This window comes from Centruroides vittatus, unplaced genomic scaffold (assembly GCF_030686945.1).
Source record: "Centruroides vittatus isolate TY-2023 unplaced genomic scaffold, ASM3068694v2 contig_975, whole genome shotgun sequence".
In the NCBI taxonomy this organism is placed as follows: domain Eukaryota; kingdom Metazoa; phylum Arthropoda; class Arachnida; order Scorpiones; family Buthidae; genus Centruroides; species Centruroides vittatus.
In genome coordinates this window covers 167,038-183,959 of record NW_027122648.1, presented here as the reverse complement: position 1 = coordinate 183,959, position 16,922 = coordinate 167,038, and the positions used below count along the sequence as shown (strand labels likewise).

Genomic DNA, 16,922 nt, shown 5'->3' with positions numbered 1-16,922 from the left:
TTTGCATCTATAAAATGGGACAACTTTGAAGCCAAAATACTGTTGAAGCCAAACAGTGGCTTGGTAAGTGTTATGGAGACTCTGACCAGGGAAATCAACTATTATTGACTGGTATGCCAAATTTAAACACGGTCGTACAAACCCACTGATGATGATGAACACTCTGGTCGCCCAAAATCGGCAGTTGTTCTGGAAAACAAAAAAAGTTCACAAAATAGTTCTGAAAGACTGTAAAGTGAAATTGCGTGAGATAGCTGACACCTTAAAGATATCAGAAGATAGTGTGTTTACAATTTTACACGAAAATTTGAGCATGTGTAAGTTGCTTTTGAAGTGGGTGCCAAGTTTGCTCACACCAGACCCAAAAAAAAAAAAAAAAAAAAAAAAAAACATGTTGATGATTCAGAGTGCTGTTTGGAGCTGTTCAAGCGAGATAAAAAGGATTTCTTGTGTCGGTATGTGACAATGGATGAAACATGGATCCATTACTACGCACCTGAATCAAAAAGATTGTCAGCTGATTGGACAGCAGTGAAAGTCGTCCAAAGCGACTAAAAACTCAAAAGTCAGCTGGCAAGGTTATGGCATCCATATATGGTATTTTGTTCATTGACTATTTTGAGAAAGGAAAAATTATCAATAGCGAATATTACATGGCACTATTGGATCGATTGAGTGTAGAAATCAAGAAAAAACGCCCTCACATGCAAAAGAAAAAAGTGCTGTTCCACCAAGACAATGCCCCGTGTCACAAGTTGATGAAAACGATGGTTAAATTGAATGAATTACACTTCAAATTGCTTCCTCACTCACTGTACTCTTCAAATCTGGCCCCCAGTGACTACTGGCTTTTTGCAGACATCGAAAACATGCTCCAGGGAAATGCCGAAACTGAGAGCAAAGACAAATTGTTCTATGCAAAAGGCATTGAAAAGTTAAAGGAGCATTGGAATGAATGTATCACTCTTGAAGGAGAGTATGTTGATGAATAAAGATGAATTTCTAATATAAAAAAATTTTTTTTTCTTAGTTAGACTGGAGACTTATTGAGTGATGTGTTATACTGTAATAACAATTTAATATCAAAGTATAAATTTGACTAATGTGTCGTCTTAGAAATCTGAACAGATTTTATCATTTTATGTTATAGAAATAGATATAAAAGGATTTTTATATAGAATGAATGAAGATTTAACAAAATAATTTTATTTTTCAGATTTTCATTTTATTGATATCATGAAAAGTCATTGTATTTAGTGAAAAAACAAGCTTAAAATGTTTAAAATTGTTGCATTATTATCTAAACAACAAATTTTTAAATCTTGGCAGGTTGTGTGGATATCCACCATTTTATGATGAAAATGATGCCAATCTATTTGCGCAGATTTTAAAGGGAGAATTTGAATTTGATTCACCATATTGGGATGATATATCAGAATCTGGTATGTTTGTTATAGCAAAAATATAAACTTTTTCAATATTAAAAAATTAATGAAATATATACACGAATACAAATATATTCATAGTTTTTATTTTTCCTGACAAAATGTAGCGAAAGATTTTATTCGACATCTAATTTGTGTAGACATGGAGAAAAGGTATACATGTAAACAAGCACTAGCCCATCCTTGGTATGTTATATTTTATTATTAATGTTAAATTGCTGAAAAATTGCATAGAATCACTATTAAGAATTATTTTTATTGGATTACAATAATTCAAAATTATAATGATGACAAACAAGAGAAATCTGTAAAATTCAAATGGTAATATTATTATTTGTAATGTAATCAGAAAGATTTTACTTTTAAATAAAAGTTTGTTTTTTAAAATATATTTATGATTTAAATAATTATAACATTCAAGTTTTGCTCCATTTCTTTCGAAGTTTCTTTCAAATGCTTTCATAAGATTTTTGACAGTATTTCCTTCAACCATTGTGACTGCTCTTTTCCACTTCAGAGAAAAATCTTTCATGTCTTTTGTTGTTTGTTCTGTTTTTTATTAGTTTATTTTTTTACAAGAGATCAAAATTTCTCTATTGCTTCACATTGTGGTAGATTTGGTGGATTCATGTCTCTAGGTACAAAATTGACTCTGTGCTGTTCCAGCCAACTTACTATAGATTTTGCATAGTGTATTGTTGGCAAATTAGCCAAAACAAAGTATGGCCACCATGATTTCTTAAAAAAGGAAGAAAAAGTTTTTTAAAACATTCATTAATATAAATTTCAGCACTAATATTTCATTTTGTTACAAATGGACAATTTTTCAATCCACACTTGCAAATTGCTTGCTATATCAGATAATTTGAGTGATGTGTTATATTGTAACTTTTTGACACTAATTGATGTTTGAGATTCTGGAAGAACTTCTTCAAACACTGTATAATAGCATGAGCCTGGAAATGTTGAGAACTCAGCTTTCATGTATGTTTTGGCATCTAAAACCAAACCAGCATTTTTCTAGCCTAGTAAAGAATACAATTTTTGAGCTCTAGTTTTAATTACCTTCTTTTGTTCTCATACTTGCATGCTGCTTAGCCCTTTGAACCATTGTTTGACTAGTTTCACATTTTTATTGTAACATCTCTCACTGACATACTCTGATTTTTGGAAATGACTTTGATTATTTTTTGGTCTGCAGTACCATATTTTCCATCAAAACCTGACTTTCAAGAAATGGACAATATCTTACGATACTGATTTAACACTTTATCCACTGTACTTTGGGAAATCTGTAGCTCTTGTGTTATGAACTGTCTTGGTTTTTTGGATTTTTTAGCCATTTGTCAACAATTGCTTTTTGATAGTCTATTTCATTCATTGTTTAAAGCAATATCACAATTATTTTAATAAAACTTATAATGGAATTCTTATTCTAATTATTTGAAATTGTTGCTATGGTAACCAAACAGAACTTTTCTGTTTATTATTTATAATTAACATCTTTTGAGTTTTATGGATTTCTATTGTTACAGTCCTTAATAATGATGTAATTAATACAATAATTCATTTTCGGAGAATATTATGTAGAATTATACAACAGTCCAAAATAATATGTAATATTTTAAATCATTGTTTTCTGCTTACATTGTTTTAACAATTTATTTGCATGGATTGCTGGATTTTTTTGTACATATTACAGTCAAGTTTATATATATATATATATATAACATAGACATATATATAACAGTCTGCAAACATTTTTTGATTGTTGAATTGACCTGCTGATTTCAGTAATTTTGGAACTACTAACTTAAGATTTCAGCTTTCCAGCTTTATCATCATCCTAGTAAAAATTATTATTTATAATAAAAAGTATTAAAATAAAATCAATTTATTCAGTAATTTATGGAAATGTAAAAATGATTTATGTACATTTATTAATTTATTAATTGAAATGTAAGATGATATGAACAGGATAAACATTCAAAACATCAGATAATTTTATTATTATTAGTTACCTTTCACTTGTTTAGATTTTAATATTTCATAATAATTTTACTGTAATCATTTATAAGTAAGGAATGAAAGAAAATATTGAATTTTAATTATCACATGCATCAAAAATATGGCTGAAATAAATAATTACTATAAATGAATTATCATATTTTGAGTTATATTTTTGTAAGAAGATGAATTTTATGTATTTCAGGATCTCAGGCAATACTGCAAGTGATAAAAATATTCATGGATCTGTCAGTGAACAGCTGAGAAAAAATTTTGCAAAAACCAAATGGCGGGTAAGCAATTACATTTCTTTAAAAAAAGTTTTAAAAAAAACTTACTAATTAATAATGTTAATAATGAAAAAAGAAGTAACACTTAGAATTATTTATGCCAACTATTAGTTCATTAAATTGTACAGTAGTATAATTTATTTGATGTATTGATTTTATGTTAACAAATATTATACAAATTAATAATAATTTGTATAGTATTTGTAATGTAACATATCATATTGGCCTGAAAATATAAAAATATATAAAAGCTGTGTAAAATTATATCAATCAGTTTTATTTAGTAAATGTTTAAAATAAATTGAATGATTATAGTAATTACTACTAATTAAAAATAATAAATAACTAACATTTAATTATTTTGTTTCATAATAACTGGAAATTAGTCCAGTTTTTTTGTTACATTAAAGAGAAAAGATTCAAAAATGAAAAATTTCATATATATAATGTAGGTATGATTTGATTGGTGTTATATTATGGCATATAATTTCAGATTTAAGCCTTTTATAGTTGAAAATTAATATCTAAAGTTTAAAATCATTGTTTAAATAAAATGTTAATATTAAATTATTTTAAAAATTAAGTATTTAAATTTTTGTAGTTAAATAATAGTTTTTTTAAAATCAAATATTAATTATTTTTATAGCAAGCTTATAATGCAACTGCTGTCATTCGTCAAATGAGAAAACTAGCAATGTCAAATACTGGAACATCTATAGAAAATGCCAATGACCATCCCGTGGCCAATGATAAAGCAGTTAATTCAACTGTTGGAAGCACAGCAGGTATTCAGACTCAGGCTACTAAATAAATCTTTTTCTTTGTCAGAGAATCAGAGATCTAAAAGCCAAATCTCTATTCTTATGGAGTGAAGCTTTTATTTAAATAGATAGTGCTTGTGGGAAATTGCAAGTTGTCACAATTCTCTTTTCTGCTGCCAACATTTGAACTGCCCTATGAGTGGGTACAGTGTGGCAGTTTTAACGAGCTGCGTTAAACATAATTTTAGGGCAAAGCAGTTTAGTATATAATTTTGCATTGTTTGGATGTCTGGTTGGAGATTACAATGAATGGGGGATCTAAATGATTTTGCTGTGTTGTTATAGATCAATTTATTTTACTAATGTTTAAAAAGTATTACAGGAAAATATTAAATTGGTTTTAATATTTGACTAAATTAACAAAAGATATATATATTGCAGATATAGATATATATATACATATTTCCTGAAATTAAAAATCCAAAAAAATGCATATGAAAATTTTTTGTATGCTCTATCAAACTGTGGTCTTCCTGAGATTATACAAATTATTTTTTCAAAAGTATTATAGTATAATACTTCCAATTTGTTTCTTCCATTATAAAATTAAGTAAAGAAATTTTGGCATTTAAATGTTACATTTTTAGAAATTATTCAACAACATATCTTTTGATATATACATATATTTATATATTCTTGAGTAAAAAAAAAAAAAGAGCATTAATAAATTGGTGTGTAAATATATATATAACAAATTAGTTTTTTTTCAACTGAAATATTTATTAATGCTGATATTTTTAAATTTGGAAAGCTTTGAATGATTGTTTTGCTACTTCTTTTACTTGTTTATTATATATAAATATATATACATTATATTTTTGTTTTTATATTTTGCTATTGCTAGAATATTATGAGATTGATATTTGTTAGCAGAAATTTCTGATGTATGATTTTGCAAAATCTGATTTTACTATGACAAATGGCCTATGCATGATTATAAATTGTTAATAATAATTATTCATAAATAACAGGTCAAGTTACAATATATTTATTGGAATTTTTATCTCATTTTAGATGTTAATATTGTTGTTACATGCACTTGATCATTTATTTTGTGTTTATAAATTGATCAAATTTTATAATTTAAAAAAACTAAAAAAAAATTGTTGTATAAAGTGAAATTTGGAATGTTGTTTATTGATATGAAGCACATTAAATATTAATTGTTGTAAATTACCAGCATATCTCCATCCATTGCAAAACTATCCTGGAAAATTAGCAAATTAATTAAGATTTGTTTTTATTTGAATATTGCATTTATTGCATTATTATTGTATATATATAGATACATATATATACATATACAGTATATAAAAGAAAACAAATGTATTTTTTTTTTTTTTTTAACCTGTACAAAATGTAAATGTTACTGATTCTCTGGCCTACAATATAAAATAAGTTTGGTGCTGTTGTCAGATCACAAATTATTATTCCCTATTAAAAATTATCACTTAAAAATATTTAAATAGTGTCTTTCACAATAGCTATATGTTAATGAATTAGTTCCCACCATTAAATGTACAATCAAACCAATTATTGTTTAATAGAATAAGTAAGAATGTACAGAAATTAAAGTAATGAAAATATTTGTGCCATAGCAGTTCTGTCTAATCAGATTTCTAAGGTTGCAATATCAAATATTTTTGACAAGAAAAGGTAAAAATGTTTTCTTTCATGACAAATTTCAAATCAAACTAATTGATTTTAAGTACTTTTCAAGATATTGTTTTTAGTTCAGTTTTTATATCCAATACGTTTTTGTAATTTGTCAGTATTACATTATTTTTAATTATTTGGTTGAGGAATTTATATTGTTATATTTAATACCTTATGATTTTTTTTTATATATTGATAGAATATAATATGGAAGAACGACCTAAACAAATGTATTTTGTTTAGTATTTATAGTTCAGTGCAAAATTATTATTATTATTTTGTTATTTTATACTAATCTTTTGTTAATTTGATATATATGATATATTTTGTTTTGAAACGCACTCATTTTTTCATACAAACGAAAATATATAAATAAATTTTGAAGTTGATGGTGCAAAATTTAAAAATGAATGCAATATGTTCAAACAGACAAAACTGTATATGTCACAAGCATCCTTGTATATTATTGCTCTCCTGTAAATTCATAATAATAGTAGAAATAATAGGCTCGTAGCATAGAGAAGAGTATTTTTGTCGTGTAGATATCAAGGTGGAAACACCATCCCATTATATTTCATCTCAGTAACATATTTCTTATTCCAATAATGTGATAGCTGTAAAAATGTACTGTTTTTGATGTCCAACATAAACAAATATTGATGATGCTCCTACGCAACAAAATGGTATCGATCCACGAAACTTACATTTCATTCATTTGTAATTAATTATAAAAATCATTTTAAGATTTAGCCTAAGATTTTAAAAGCTTAATAATTCAATTCGTAATATTGTGTAGACCGTGTGTTGTTTTTGAGCATTTTTGTGTTGCATATTTTTTCTAGCGACATTCCACTGCTTGTTTGAGTATGTGTCAACAAAAGCCAATTTTCAATTTTTGATGTTTACATAATTAAATTTATGACTATTCGATTTTCCAACATGTATGCTTATTGAACAATTTTGTGTTTTCTTTCTGCACATGAATATCGTCCGTCTGGTATCGTTTAATATATTTCTAATTATCATTCATTCTTTGGTATATTCTGTCAGTATTGAGAAGAAAATACTGCAATACATTAACAATGGTATTTTTAAAAGTTCACACAGTATTCAATGCATGAATTCATGCTTAGTTTATATCTGTTTGGACTATATTAATACTATTATGATGTGTATATCATGTTTGAAACATAATATCAAAAGAGTCTTGATATCAAGTTATATTGAATTTTTATATCGTATTATTAGTCAGATTGAAAACGTAATAATGATTGTTATTTTGAAAAAAGTTTATTATTAATTTATAATTTTGAACAAAGACTATATTAACAAATATTTTATATGCTTTGAATACTGTATGTAAAAAATGTTGGTTAGATTTATGCAAAGCAATTCCAGATATGTACAACAGTTGGCAGTTGTATGATTGTGGTAATTGCAGAAATAAAACAAAAGTTTTCTCAAACAAATGCAAATTGTGTTTAATTTAAAAAAACCCATAAAAATATGAACTTTATTCAGGTAGTTCTAATTTATAAATAAATGTTGTTATTTATTTAAAAATATTTAGGAAATTTGGCCTTCAAAACGATAATGTACAGTTTGAAATTTATTTACATTTTATTAATTTAGTCATTAAACTGTAATGATTAAGAAATGGAATTACTTAAAAAAATAAATAAGAACTTATAAATAAATAAATTATTGTACTGAAGGATCTCAAGATATATTTGTTTGAAAGTCTGAAATTATGGTATGAAAATAGTGGCAAATTTTAGACTGAGTATTATTGGGATTGGTGATTTATTCTTGAAGAATGAATAAAATAACTTCTCCAATACATTTTCAGATAAGAAACTGCACCATTATAAGCAGACGCAAAAAAAAATTCAACTAAATCCATTTTTTAGTAAAATAGAATTCAATTCACTCAGTTAACACTTTTTCTGTCTTTTTTTTCATTCATTAATTAAATATCCTGCAACAAGCATGATACTCTATTACAGTGGTTCTTAACATTTTTAAGATGGATTTTGTTGGCTCACCTGCAAGATAGTATCACTCAAAGATGTTTTTACTTATATAAAAACAATAAATAATTGTATAAATGAAAAGTAAATTTAAATAATGTTTGAGATCTGTATTTTTTAAAAAATATATACAAAAGACAAAATAGGACAAAAGTAGTAAAAATGTAGAAGACAAAAATTAGCATTTTTTAAAAATTTTTGGCACCCCTATTAGAAGTTTTGTGACTCAACAGTGAAAAATCATTTCACTACTAGATTTTAGCAGCATGTCATGCTTGTTGGAAGTTTTATTAGTTTTCATATCAAGTTTTATCAGTATTTATAATATAATTTTTTGACATGTCACAATAATTTCTATGAAAATTTAGTTTTATTTAATACATTAAATCAGCCAAGAGCAACTTGCAGCTTACAAAGTCTCCTCTGAGCTTTGGCAACATAATTTTATTTTCTTGTTTTTTCTGTCTTGTGCCTTAATGCAATATTAATTAAGCTGATATTCGTCAAAAGAACATTCAAACTATACTTGACTGGTGAAAACAATGACAATAAATATATACAATAGAACCTTGATTATCCGAACCTCTATTATCCGGATTTTCGATTATCCGGATTGTTCAAAATAAGCAAAAATTGTACGAATTTTCTGATTTGCACTTGGTGAATTGCGACACTGTTTATGTATCGTACGTGATGGAATGAATGGAACAAAATTTTGAAAAGACCATTAGTAAATTCCAGTAACAGTAGAAAGTGGTATAGGAGACATTACGGAAGCAATAGCAGAAATTTCAATATGTGCCGAATGTGACGAAGAAGATGTAACTGAGTGGTTAAATTGCGATGCAATCGATCCTGTATTCCAAATTTTGAATGATGAGGAAATAATTAAAGAAATATCTGCCTCAGATGAACAAGATCGAGAAGACGAAGAGATTTGCGAAGTAAGAGATATTGGTCCTACACAATCTGAAGCTTTTCAGTGCTTAGATGTCGCCATGAAGTGGTTCGAGAGCTAAGAAGAGTGTAACTCAGGACAACTTATATGTCTTAAAAGTATTCGCGATTTAGCAGCTTCAAAAAGAACAGCTAGCTTTAAACAAAAATCGTTAATTGAATTTCTTAATCAAAATTATTTAATATTGAAGCTATATGTAAATCTAGACAAATAAAAATTATTTATACTATATGCACTGTCAATTATTATTATTTTTCGATTATCCGGATTTTTCCTTATCCGGACTACCTTCATCCCCAATTAGTCCGGATAATAGAGGTTCTACTGTATATATATATTACTAGTTTGCATATTATTAGCAGCACCTCATGTATTGGTATTTATGAAGTAAATTGGTATTCAGCTTGCAACTCCATAAGAAAAAATGTATGCAGTCTGCAAGAAGAGAATATAGATCCTTCATGGCCAGCCAGCATCACTGCTATAAATCAACAAATGCTATAAGGACAATAAAGTACTACTATTACCTTACAAAATCTGAATGACTTGTTCTTCAAGTTACACTTATTGGAATAGTAATAAAATATTTATCAATCAATACTTAGTAATGTAAATTTTAATTACTGTATTTTAAATTTACTATTTTATTTAGTCAGTTTCTACAGAAAGTAATCCATCATACATGGATGGATTATAGAATGTATATCATTTTGTATATACATTCTGGAGTAAATTTTAAATGTAATGCTTAGCCCATTTGTGTTTTAGATATATTAGATTAGTGTACCAGAAGATTAGGAGATTAATTAAGCATCAATTTTTACAGAAGAATTATAAAGAATAATTTAGAAATAGCAAAAACTAAGAAAAATTGAAATAATAATTCAAGGAGGAAACATGTTTTTGGTGGAAGTCGGTAAACAAATAATACGACTGACTCATGTAAATCTGAAATATGATTCCGACCTTTCCCATTTTTAAAATGTCACATGAAGATTGCTTTTATAAGAAAGACACTACCGGGTATCCGAATATTTTAGCTGAAATTTCTGTGTCAAATTTTAGTACGAATTTTTATAATGATAAAAATAAAAATGGACATAAACAATTTATGTACTCGAAAATTTTTCCAAGGTAAACATTCTACATCATAAGCGCCCAGAAGAATTTCACTTTTATTAGTTAATTAAAATGATTAAATTCGAATCAATTTTTGATAAAGAAGAAAATTAAATACAACGAGCAATTATTGTGACAGCGTCACAAAGCCGAGCAACAATTTTTAATTAATTTAAAATATATGCGATCAACCTCAAATTAGTAGTGGCTTGCCTTGTACACAATACTTTTCCTGTTAGCAAGCCCCTGTACATCATACTTTTTCTATTAGCAACAGTGTCATGCCGTCAACTAACTTCTTACAGGGGAAAATGTTTGAATTGGAATAACGTGACTTCTGGTTGCATCGGAAGTCCAACCCATAAGGTTTCCATATCTGGTCTTGTCTTTCATCTATCTAATTCTGTTCTGGAGATTAAGGAAAGACGAACGGACGACAGTGGAAATTTATAGGTCTACAATTTTTTTCAAATTGCAGCCCAGTAACTCAACCAATAGGAATGCTGTAAAAAATTAGTTAAATTATTCAGAAAATAATTGCTATTCAAAGCAAAACATCCGAGATGTAAACAAATAAAAATGCGACAAGTAAAAATTATAGCACCGGATATGAAATTCAAATTTCTAAGTTCCTCGTTGGTAAGATAAGCTTGGTTCTTAAGCTTATCTTAAGCCGGTACCATAAGTTTTTTTTTTTTATCATCTGCTCTTCGCGTTCTTGCTTTAGTAACATGGCGAGGTATTTGAGAGCCAATTTCAAAGACTTGTTTCTGTTTTTTGCACTCGCACATTAAGTTAAAAGATAGCGTTGAAAACTGCCGCCGCGAAGGATTCGGGATCGAATCTCGGTCGAGATTGCTGCAAACAGTTTTCCACGTAGAATCCTCCGGTGTGTCGTTCTCCATCTTACACTCATAATGCGCCACTGGCTAAGCGGATTTCATCCCTAAACACTGGTGGTCGGCTCGGGTTCGCACTCGAGTTGGTCTGGCTCGAAGTTTTCTTCGCGTCGAAAACACTCAAAGGGGCCAGTTTCCCTTAAAAGACCGTCCGGAAGGCACATTTCCTGTTTGGCAGATCGCCTTCGTGTTGCGTGCCAGTATCTAAAACCAATCTATCAATACACTCATATTGAAAAAAAATCATTTGCTTTTTGAATGGCTCAGACGCTACTTAGTTTCAAATTTTTCGCGTAGCTTATGAGCCACTCGATAAAATAATAAAGCGTAAAAAATTTGGTAGTTGCATTTGTAAAAAATATCTTAACCTTTATGGTTAATATACTTTTTACAAATGCATCCATGGGATAAGCAAAAAATTTTGTCGTGTATTGGCCTTTATAGCCGAATATCAATTTGATATCTGAATTTATCGCAGTGTCCGTTTCTAAATTTCTTTAAATACTAATTGAAATGTATTTTTCGTACTTCACATTTCACCAATAGTAAAATTCAAGGCCGGAGTCGAAATAATTTTACCGAGTCCGATTCCACAACACTTACTATTACTGTAGTGTATACTGGGGAATTTAAACAGAAGCAAAAGGAAGAAATAAAGTTAGAATGGAATTTGAGAAGTATCAAGAATTACTTGTAATGGAAGAACAAGGAAATTAAAAGTAGACAATTGTAATGAAACCTTTTTTGTTACATAGAATAGAAACAAAAAAGGAGAACAGTTTGATGGAGAGAATAGAAATGAGGATCCTTTTAAAAAGAATAAAAAAGAGTGTTTTTTACAGAAGTCGTCGTGATAAGTTTGGGAAGAAACAGCACTATGTGAGGGAGCCGAAAGGTGGGGGAATCATTAATTTCCTGTCACAACAACAAAGATCCTTTTCGCATGTGGAGGTGGAGGTGGAGGCACAGATACAAAACACCGTTACAAAAACCCGCTTATTTATAATTAAGGATCTGCTTACACGGGTATATGGTGTGCTTCTAGTTTAATTAACCAATGATCAAAAAGTCCTGTTTTCCGGCCTTCAGCGTCCGATTCAGAGACACACTCGGAGATAGCCCCTGAACAGTGATGATCTGGTGTTCGACGGGAGGTGGCTGGTGGTAAGTAGAGTCAGATTAATCGGGTGATATCAATTTCGCTCGCCACACAGGTTCGGTTGTCGGCACTGGGTGTCTGTGCGCTGTCTTTGAAGTTTGGGGATTTTATCGAATTCTTTCCATTAGTTCCGAGATTTACTTGTCATCTTTCGATTGGTCTTTCTCCCGTTTCTAGGTGAAACAAGATCGATTCAAGTCCTGGGGAAAAGTCTACCCGAGACGATCTTATCCATCATCTTTCCCAGATATACATCGATGTCAGAACCAGGAAACCTGCGCTTGTAACTTTAATCTATTATTATTTTTCTGTTAATCTGTGTCTAATTTAATTTAACTCCGTTATAGCACGCGAGCGCTGGTGTCAAAGTTCTGAGTCTCCGGTTCGACGCGGATCGGTAATTTAATACGTGTCTGAGTCACACTCGGGACTCGCTTGTTTCTTTACAGAAAAATCCTTTTCTAACATTAATTTTTTTTAGGTTGTTTTGCCAATTTCAACCATTTTTATAATTTTTTTTCTACGAGAAAAAAAAAACAACAGCATACCGAATAAGTGTTTGTGACTGGATGTAAGTCTACCTACAGCAAATCTGATGAAAAGTTTTTACACCACTTCCGAACCAGTTAGATAAGTGGAAACATAATACCTCGAAATGATTTACAACTCACAAGAAAATCATCTAACACTGTGCGCTGTGTCTTTGAAGTTCCGAAGTTATGTGATTTTGCATTTTGATGAAAGATTTCTGATTAAGAATTATGTGCATATAATTAAGGATAAGAGTTGAGATTCCCAATGGAAAATGGGAACCAACAGGATGCTTATTCGAATTTTTCCAATTTCCCGTTATATTTGTTAGTTAAAGTCGGATGGAGAGTCGGCAGAAAAATACACGACTCCCGAAGCGGTATTTTTGAAAATCTAAAAAGATGATAAGATTCGACTTCACGACTCCCGACTCCATCCCTGGTTAAAATTCCAGGACATTTAAAATTGTTTGCAGAATACTAGCATATCAACTACAGTAGAGACTCGTTAATCGGAACCCCGGTAATCGGAACGATTTTCAGTCGGACTGTATCGTGCTGAATCGAACGTTTTTGATACTAAATTTACTTCTAAAGTATAATTTTCATGTTTTTATATTCTTCAATATATTTATTTTATTTGTACAAAATAAAGAAATAATTTTTAACGATACGATAGCCTCGATTATTATTATAAAAATTTTCGTTAGGCTTAAAATCGACGAAAATTCAACACGAAGCGACACGCAACAAAGAAAAATTTGAACATCGGACAGGTTAATGTATTTTTTCGTACATAATCGGTAATCAGAACAAATCACTAATCTGAACAACCCCAGTCCCCAATTGATTCCGATTTTCGGTTCTTTACTGTATTATCATCACCCACTTTTCAGACTGAATAAATTACATTTAAAATAAATTTTTTTTAATATAATAAAAATCAGCTCAATAATTTTTAATATTTTTAATTTACGGTTTTAAATTGAATTGCCGTATTTACTCGCATATAAGATGAGGTTTTTATTCATTTTTCACTGCTTCAAAACCTACAGTGGGTGGCCAAATTATTATACTCAAACAAAAATTCGTCACTATCTGTGAAAGTGGTGGCTGTAATTAATTTATTATTGGAAGAATGTTATTGTTTTTTAATTTACTGATTAGCCACTATATCTGGCAACCTATTCATTAGTGTGGTAACACACAACTGTTTTTTTTTCAAAATGGCGGCCACTAGTGTCAGTGCATGTCAAAAATTTTACTGTGCTGGCTTGTGAGAAGTCTTCGAAAAAAATCTTGGCTTCAGTGTTATCGACTTATTATTCAGTAAGTATTGGATTTTTTACATTTAAGATTATTCTAATACTTGATCAATACATTGTGGTCATGTTTTAGTTAGTTTATTTATTTTTTGGGGGGTTGTCGACTGACCTAACCTAAAAATGTTTATTAACAGATATGGGGAAGTGTGCTGGCCTCTCACCAAGGAGAAAAGCACGGATTTCAACAATGTTATGGCGTTGTCAATATAACCAATGTCAAATTGCTGATTTGTGTGATGTATCACAGTCCAGTGTGTGTAATATCAAGCAAAAACTGGACGCCGAAATACCGATCAAGGCGGATCGAGTCAGTAAATGCAGTCGAAAACGCATTACAACACCTCGAACTGAGCGAAAAATACGTCGCATTACACTTGAAAACTGCCGAAAGCCTCGGCTCATTATAAAAAAATTCTTAATTTAAAACAGAGTACAAATATCGAAGCGGACTCTCAGGCGAAGATTTGTAGAGATGGGACTGAAATGTTGTTGACCACTAAAAATCCAAAACTCACTCCTGCCATGAAGGCCAAACGTCTGGCCTGGGCCAAGGAGCATCGACACTGGACACAGGAAGACTGGAGCAAGGTTTTCATAACCCTAATACAAGAATACACATGTTTAGAGTATTTTTCTTTATAAATTTATACAAAAACAATTTCTTGCAAGTTTGTTTCTCGGACGAGTCGTCAATACAGATTCTTCAAGACAAAACCGAGTTTGTTCTGCATGAAAAATTCAATGAAGACTGCATTGTGGAACTAGTAAAGCATTCTGCTTCAGTAATGATATGGTCTGTCATCAGCAGCAAAGGGACTGGAAGGCTGTATATTGTCTAAGGAACTGTGTCAGGATCAGTATAAGAAAGTTCTGGAGGAAAAACTGATCCCACAGACAGCAGAATCGTTCCCTAATAGGAATTTTATATTCATGCATGACTCTGCACCCTGTCATCAAGCCAAATCTATCACAGAATACCTAAAAACAATTAGATTAACACCCTGGACTGGCCAGGAAACTCGTTTGGTTTGAATCCTTTAGAAAATGTGTGGGCAGTCCTGAAAACTGAAATTTCAAGGGATAAAATTATAACAAACAAAAGAGAACTGATTGAGAATATCATTAGAGTATGGCACAACACTCCAAAACTCCAAGAAGTAGCCATATCATGCATTGAAAGCATACCACACCCCATTCAAGCCATCATAGAAGCTAAGGGCAGAGTAACCAAATACTGAATAATATGTATTTCTCTTTTAATACACTATTCAACCTATCTACACATGTTTAATTTTTATTCCTAAATACACTTACTAGTATTAAAACGATATATAATAACTTTAAAAACCATAGAACTATTGAATTTCATAACTTAAACCGACAAAATACAAAAAAATAGTTTTGAGTATAATAATTTAGCCACCCACTGTAGGTCGTGAAAAATGGGGATACATATAAAAATGGTAATTGCAAATTGAATTTTTTCAATAATTTACGGTTGTTTCGGAAATAAGGCGTATTTCTGAAATTATCGTACAAAATCCTATTATCGTGCATCGTAAGACGCTTGAAATAATCGTACAAATACGATACTTATCGTACAGATAGCAAATCTGAGCCACTTATGCCGCACAGCGATTACAGCGCTCGATGTGGCAGAACTATTACTCCATTACAGCTATTGGTAGCTGAGAGACCAGTATATCTAACGACTGATATTAGTAATCATAATAAAAATGGCTTTTTAAATTATTTGATTAGTTTCATAATAAAAATGTTATGAATTTTATTTTGAAAATAACAGTCGGGAAAGTTACACAAAAAAATCTAGCAAATCTTGCGTAACAAATATCCACTACCGCTCGAAGATCCAGGAGCAAAACTTGGCGGTTTTTTTTAAAATTCATGTAAACAACCGCTCGGCCATACTCCCGTCGTTTAAGGCGCGCTGGAGGACCGGGAAACAAATCCGGACGGATCGTAAAAATTCAGGAATTTTTCGGATGGTGACCCTTCTTGTATATGTCAGGCACCGTCCCTCACCACTTTGCCAAACTCACGATAGGCTTGTTGAAAGACCCTCTGTGCCAACAAAGAGTAAACAATAAAAACAAAGTTACGTAATTAAAGAAACAACGAATACAAAAATTTATTGCTTTAATAATTAAAATAAACAAAAATTGGAATCTCAAATACTTTCTAATATTCGAAGGCTCAAATACTAGAAAGTATTTGCGATTCGAGATATCGAATATAACGTTGATAAAAACAAATTTGAATACCACGAATAACTCCAATATCGCGCTTTGCGTACAGAGTGCCTCTTCGGTAATTCTGGCGGAACTGGAGATAAAAAAAATTCCAGCAGATTACATTCGGAACATGTTCGAATGCTTCTTAAAAATCTGCGGCCCAAACCCCACTCGCTTTGGTCATTTCGCAGCGATTCCGGATGCCGCCTTTCTATTTTGTTCTTTTCGTGACTGAAAATGTCGTGACGATTTTAAGCTGAGTATTATATACAGTATGTATAGAGTAGATAAGATGATTAAGTTCACTAAGTGTTCGAATATTCGAGATTTGATTCGAATTCGAGAAAAATGAAATACAGTAGAGACTCCTAAATTGGAACCCCGGTAATCGGAATCGCCGGTAATCAGCACGATTTTCAGTCGGACTGTGT

General features: G+C 30.3%; 1 protein-coding gene across 1 annotated transcript in view; it reads left to right on the top strand.

Annotated features, from left to right (window-relative positions):
• Positions 1 to 7,688, top strand: part of CaMKI (Calcium/calmodulin-dependent protein kinase I) — a 55,825-nt gene extending 48,137 nt beyond the window's left edge. Inside the window, exons 7-10 of the mRNA XM_067283006.1 lie at positions 1,330 to 1,442; positions 1,553 to 1,631; positions 3,658 to 3,745; positions 4,389 to 7,688. Of these exons, the coding sequence (XP_067139107.1) occupies positions 1,330 to 1,442; positions 1,553 to 1,631; positions 3,658 to 3,745; positions 4,389 to 4,553 (445 nt within the window). The 3' untranslated portion in view covers positions 4,554 to 7,688. The remainder of the gene's footprint in view (positions 1 to 1,329; positions 1,443 to 1,552; positions 1,632 to 3,657; positions 3,746 to 4,388) is intronic.
• The last annotated feature ends 9,234 nt before the right edge of the window (positions 7,689 to 16,922 follow it).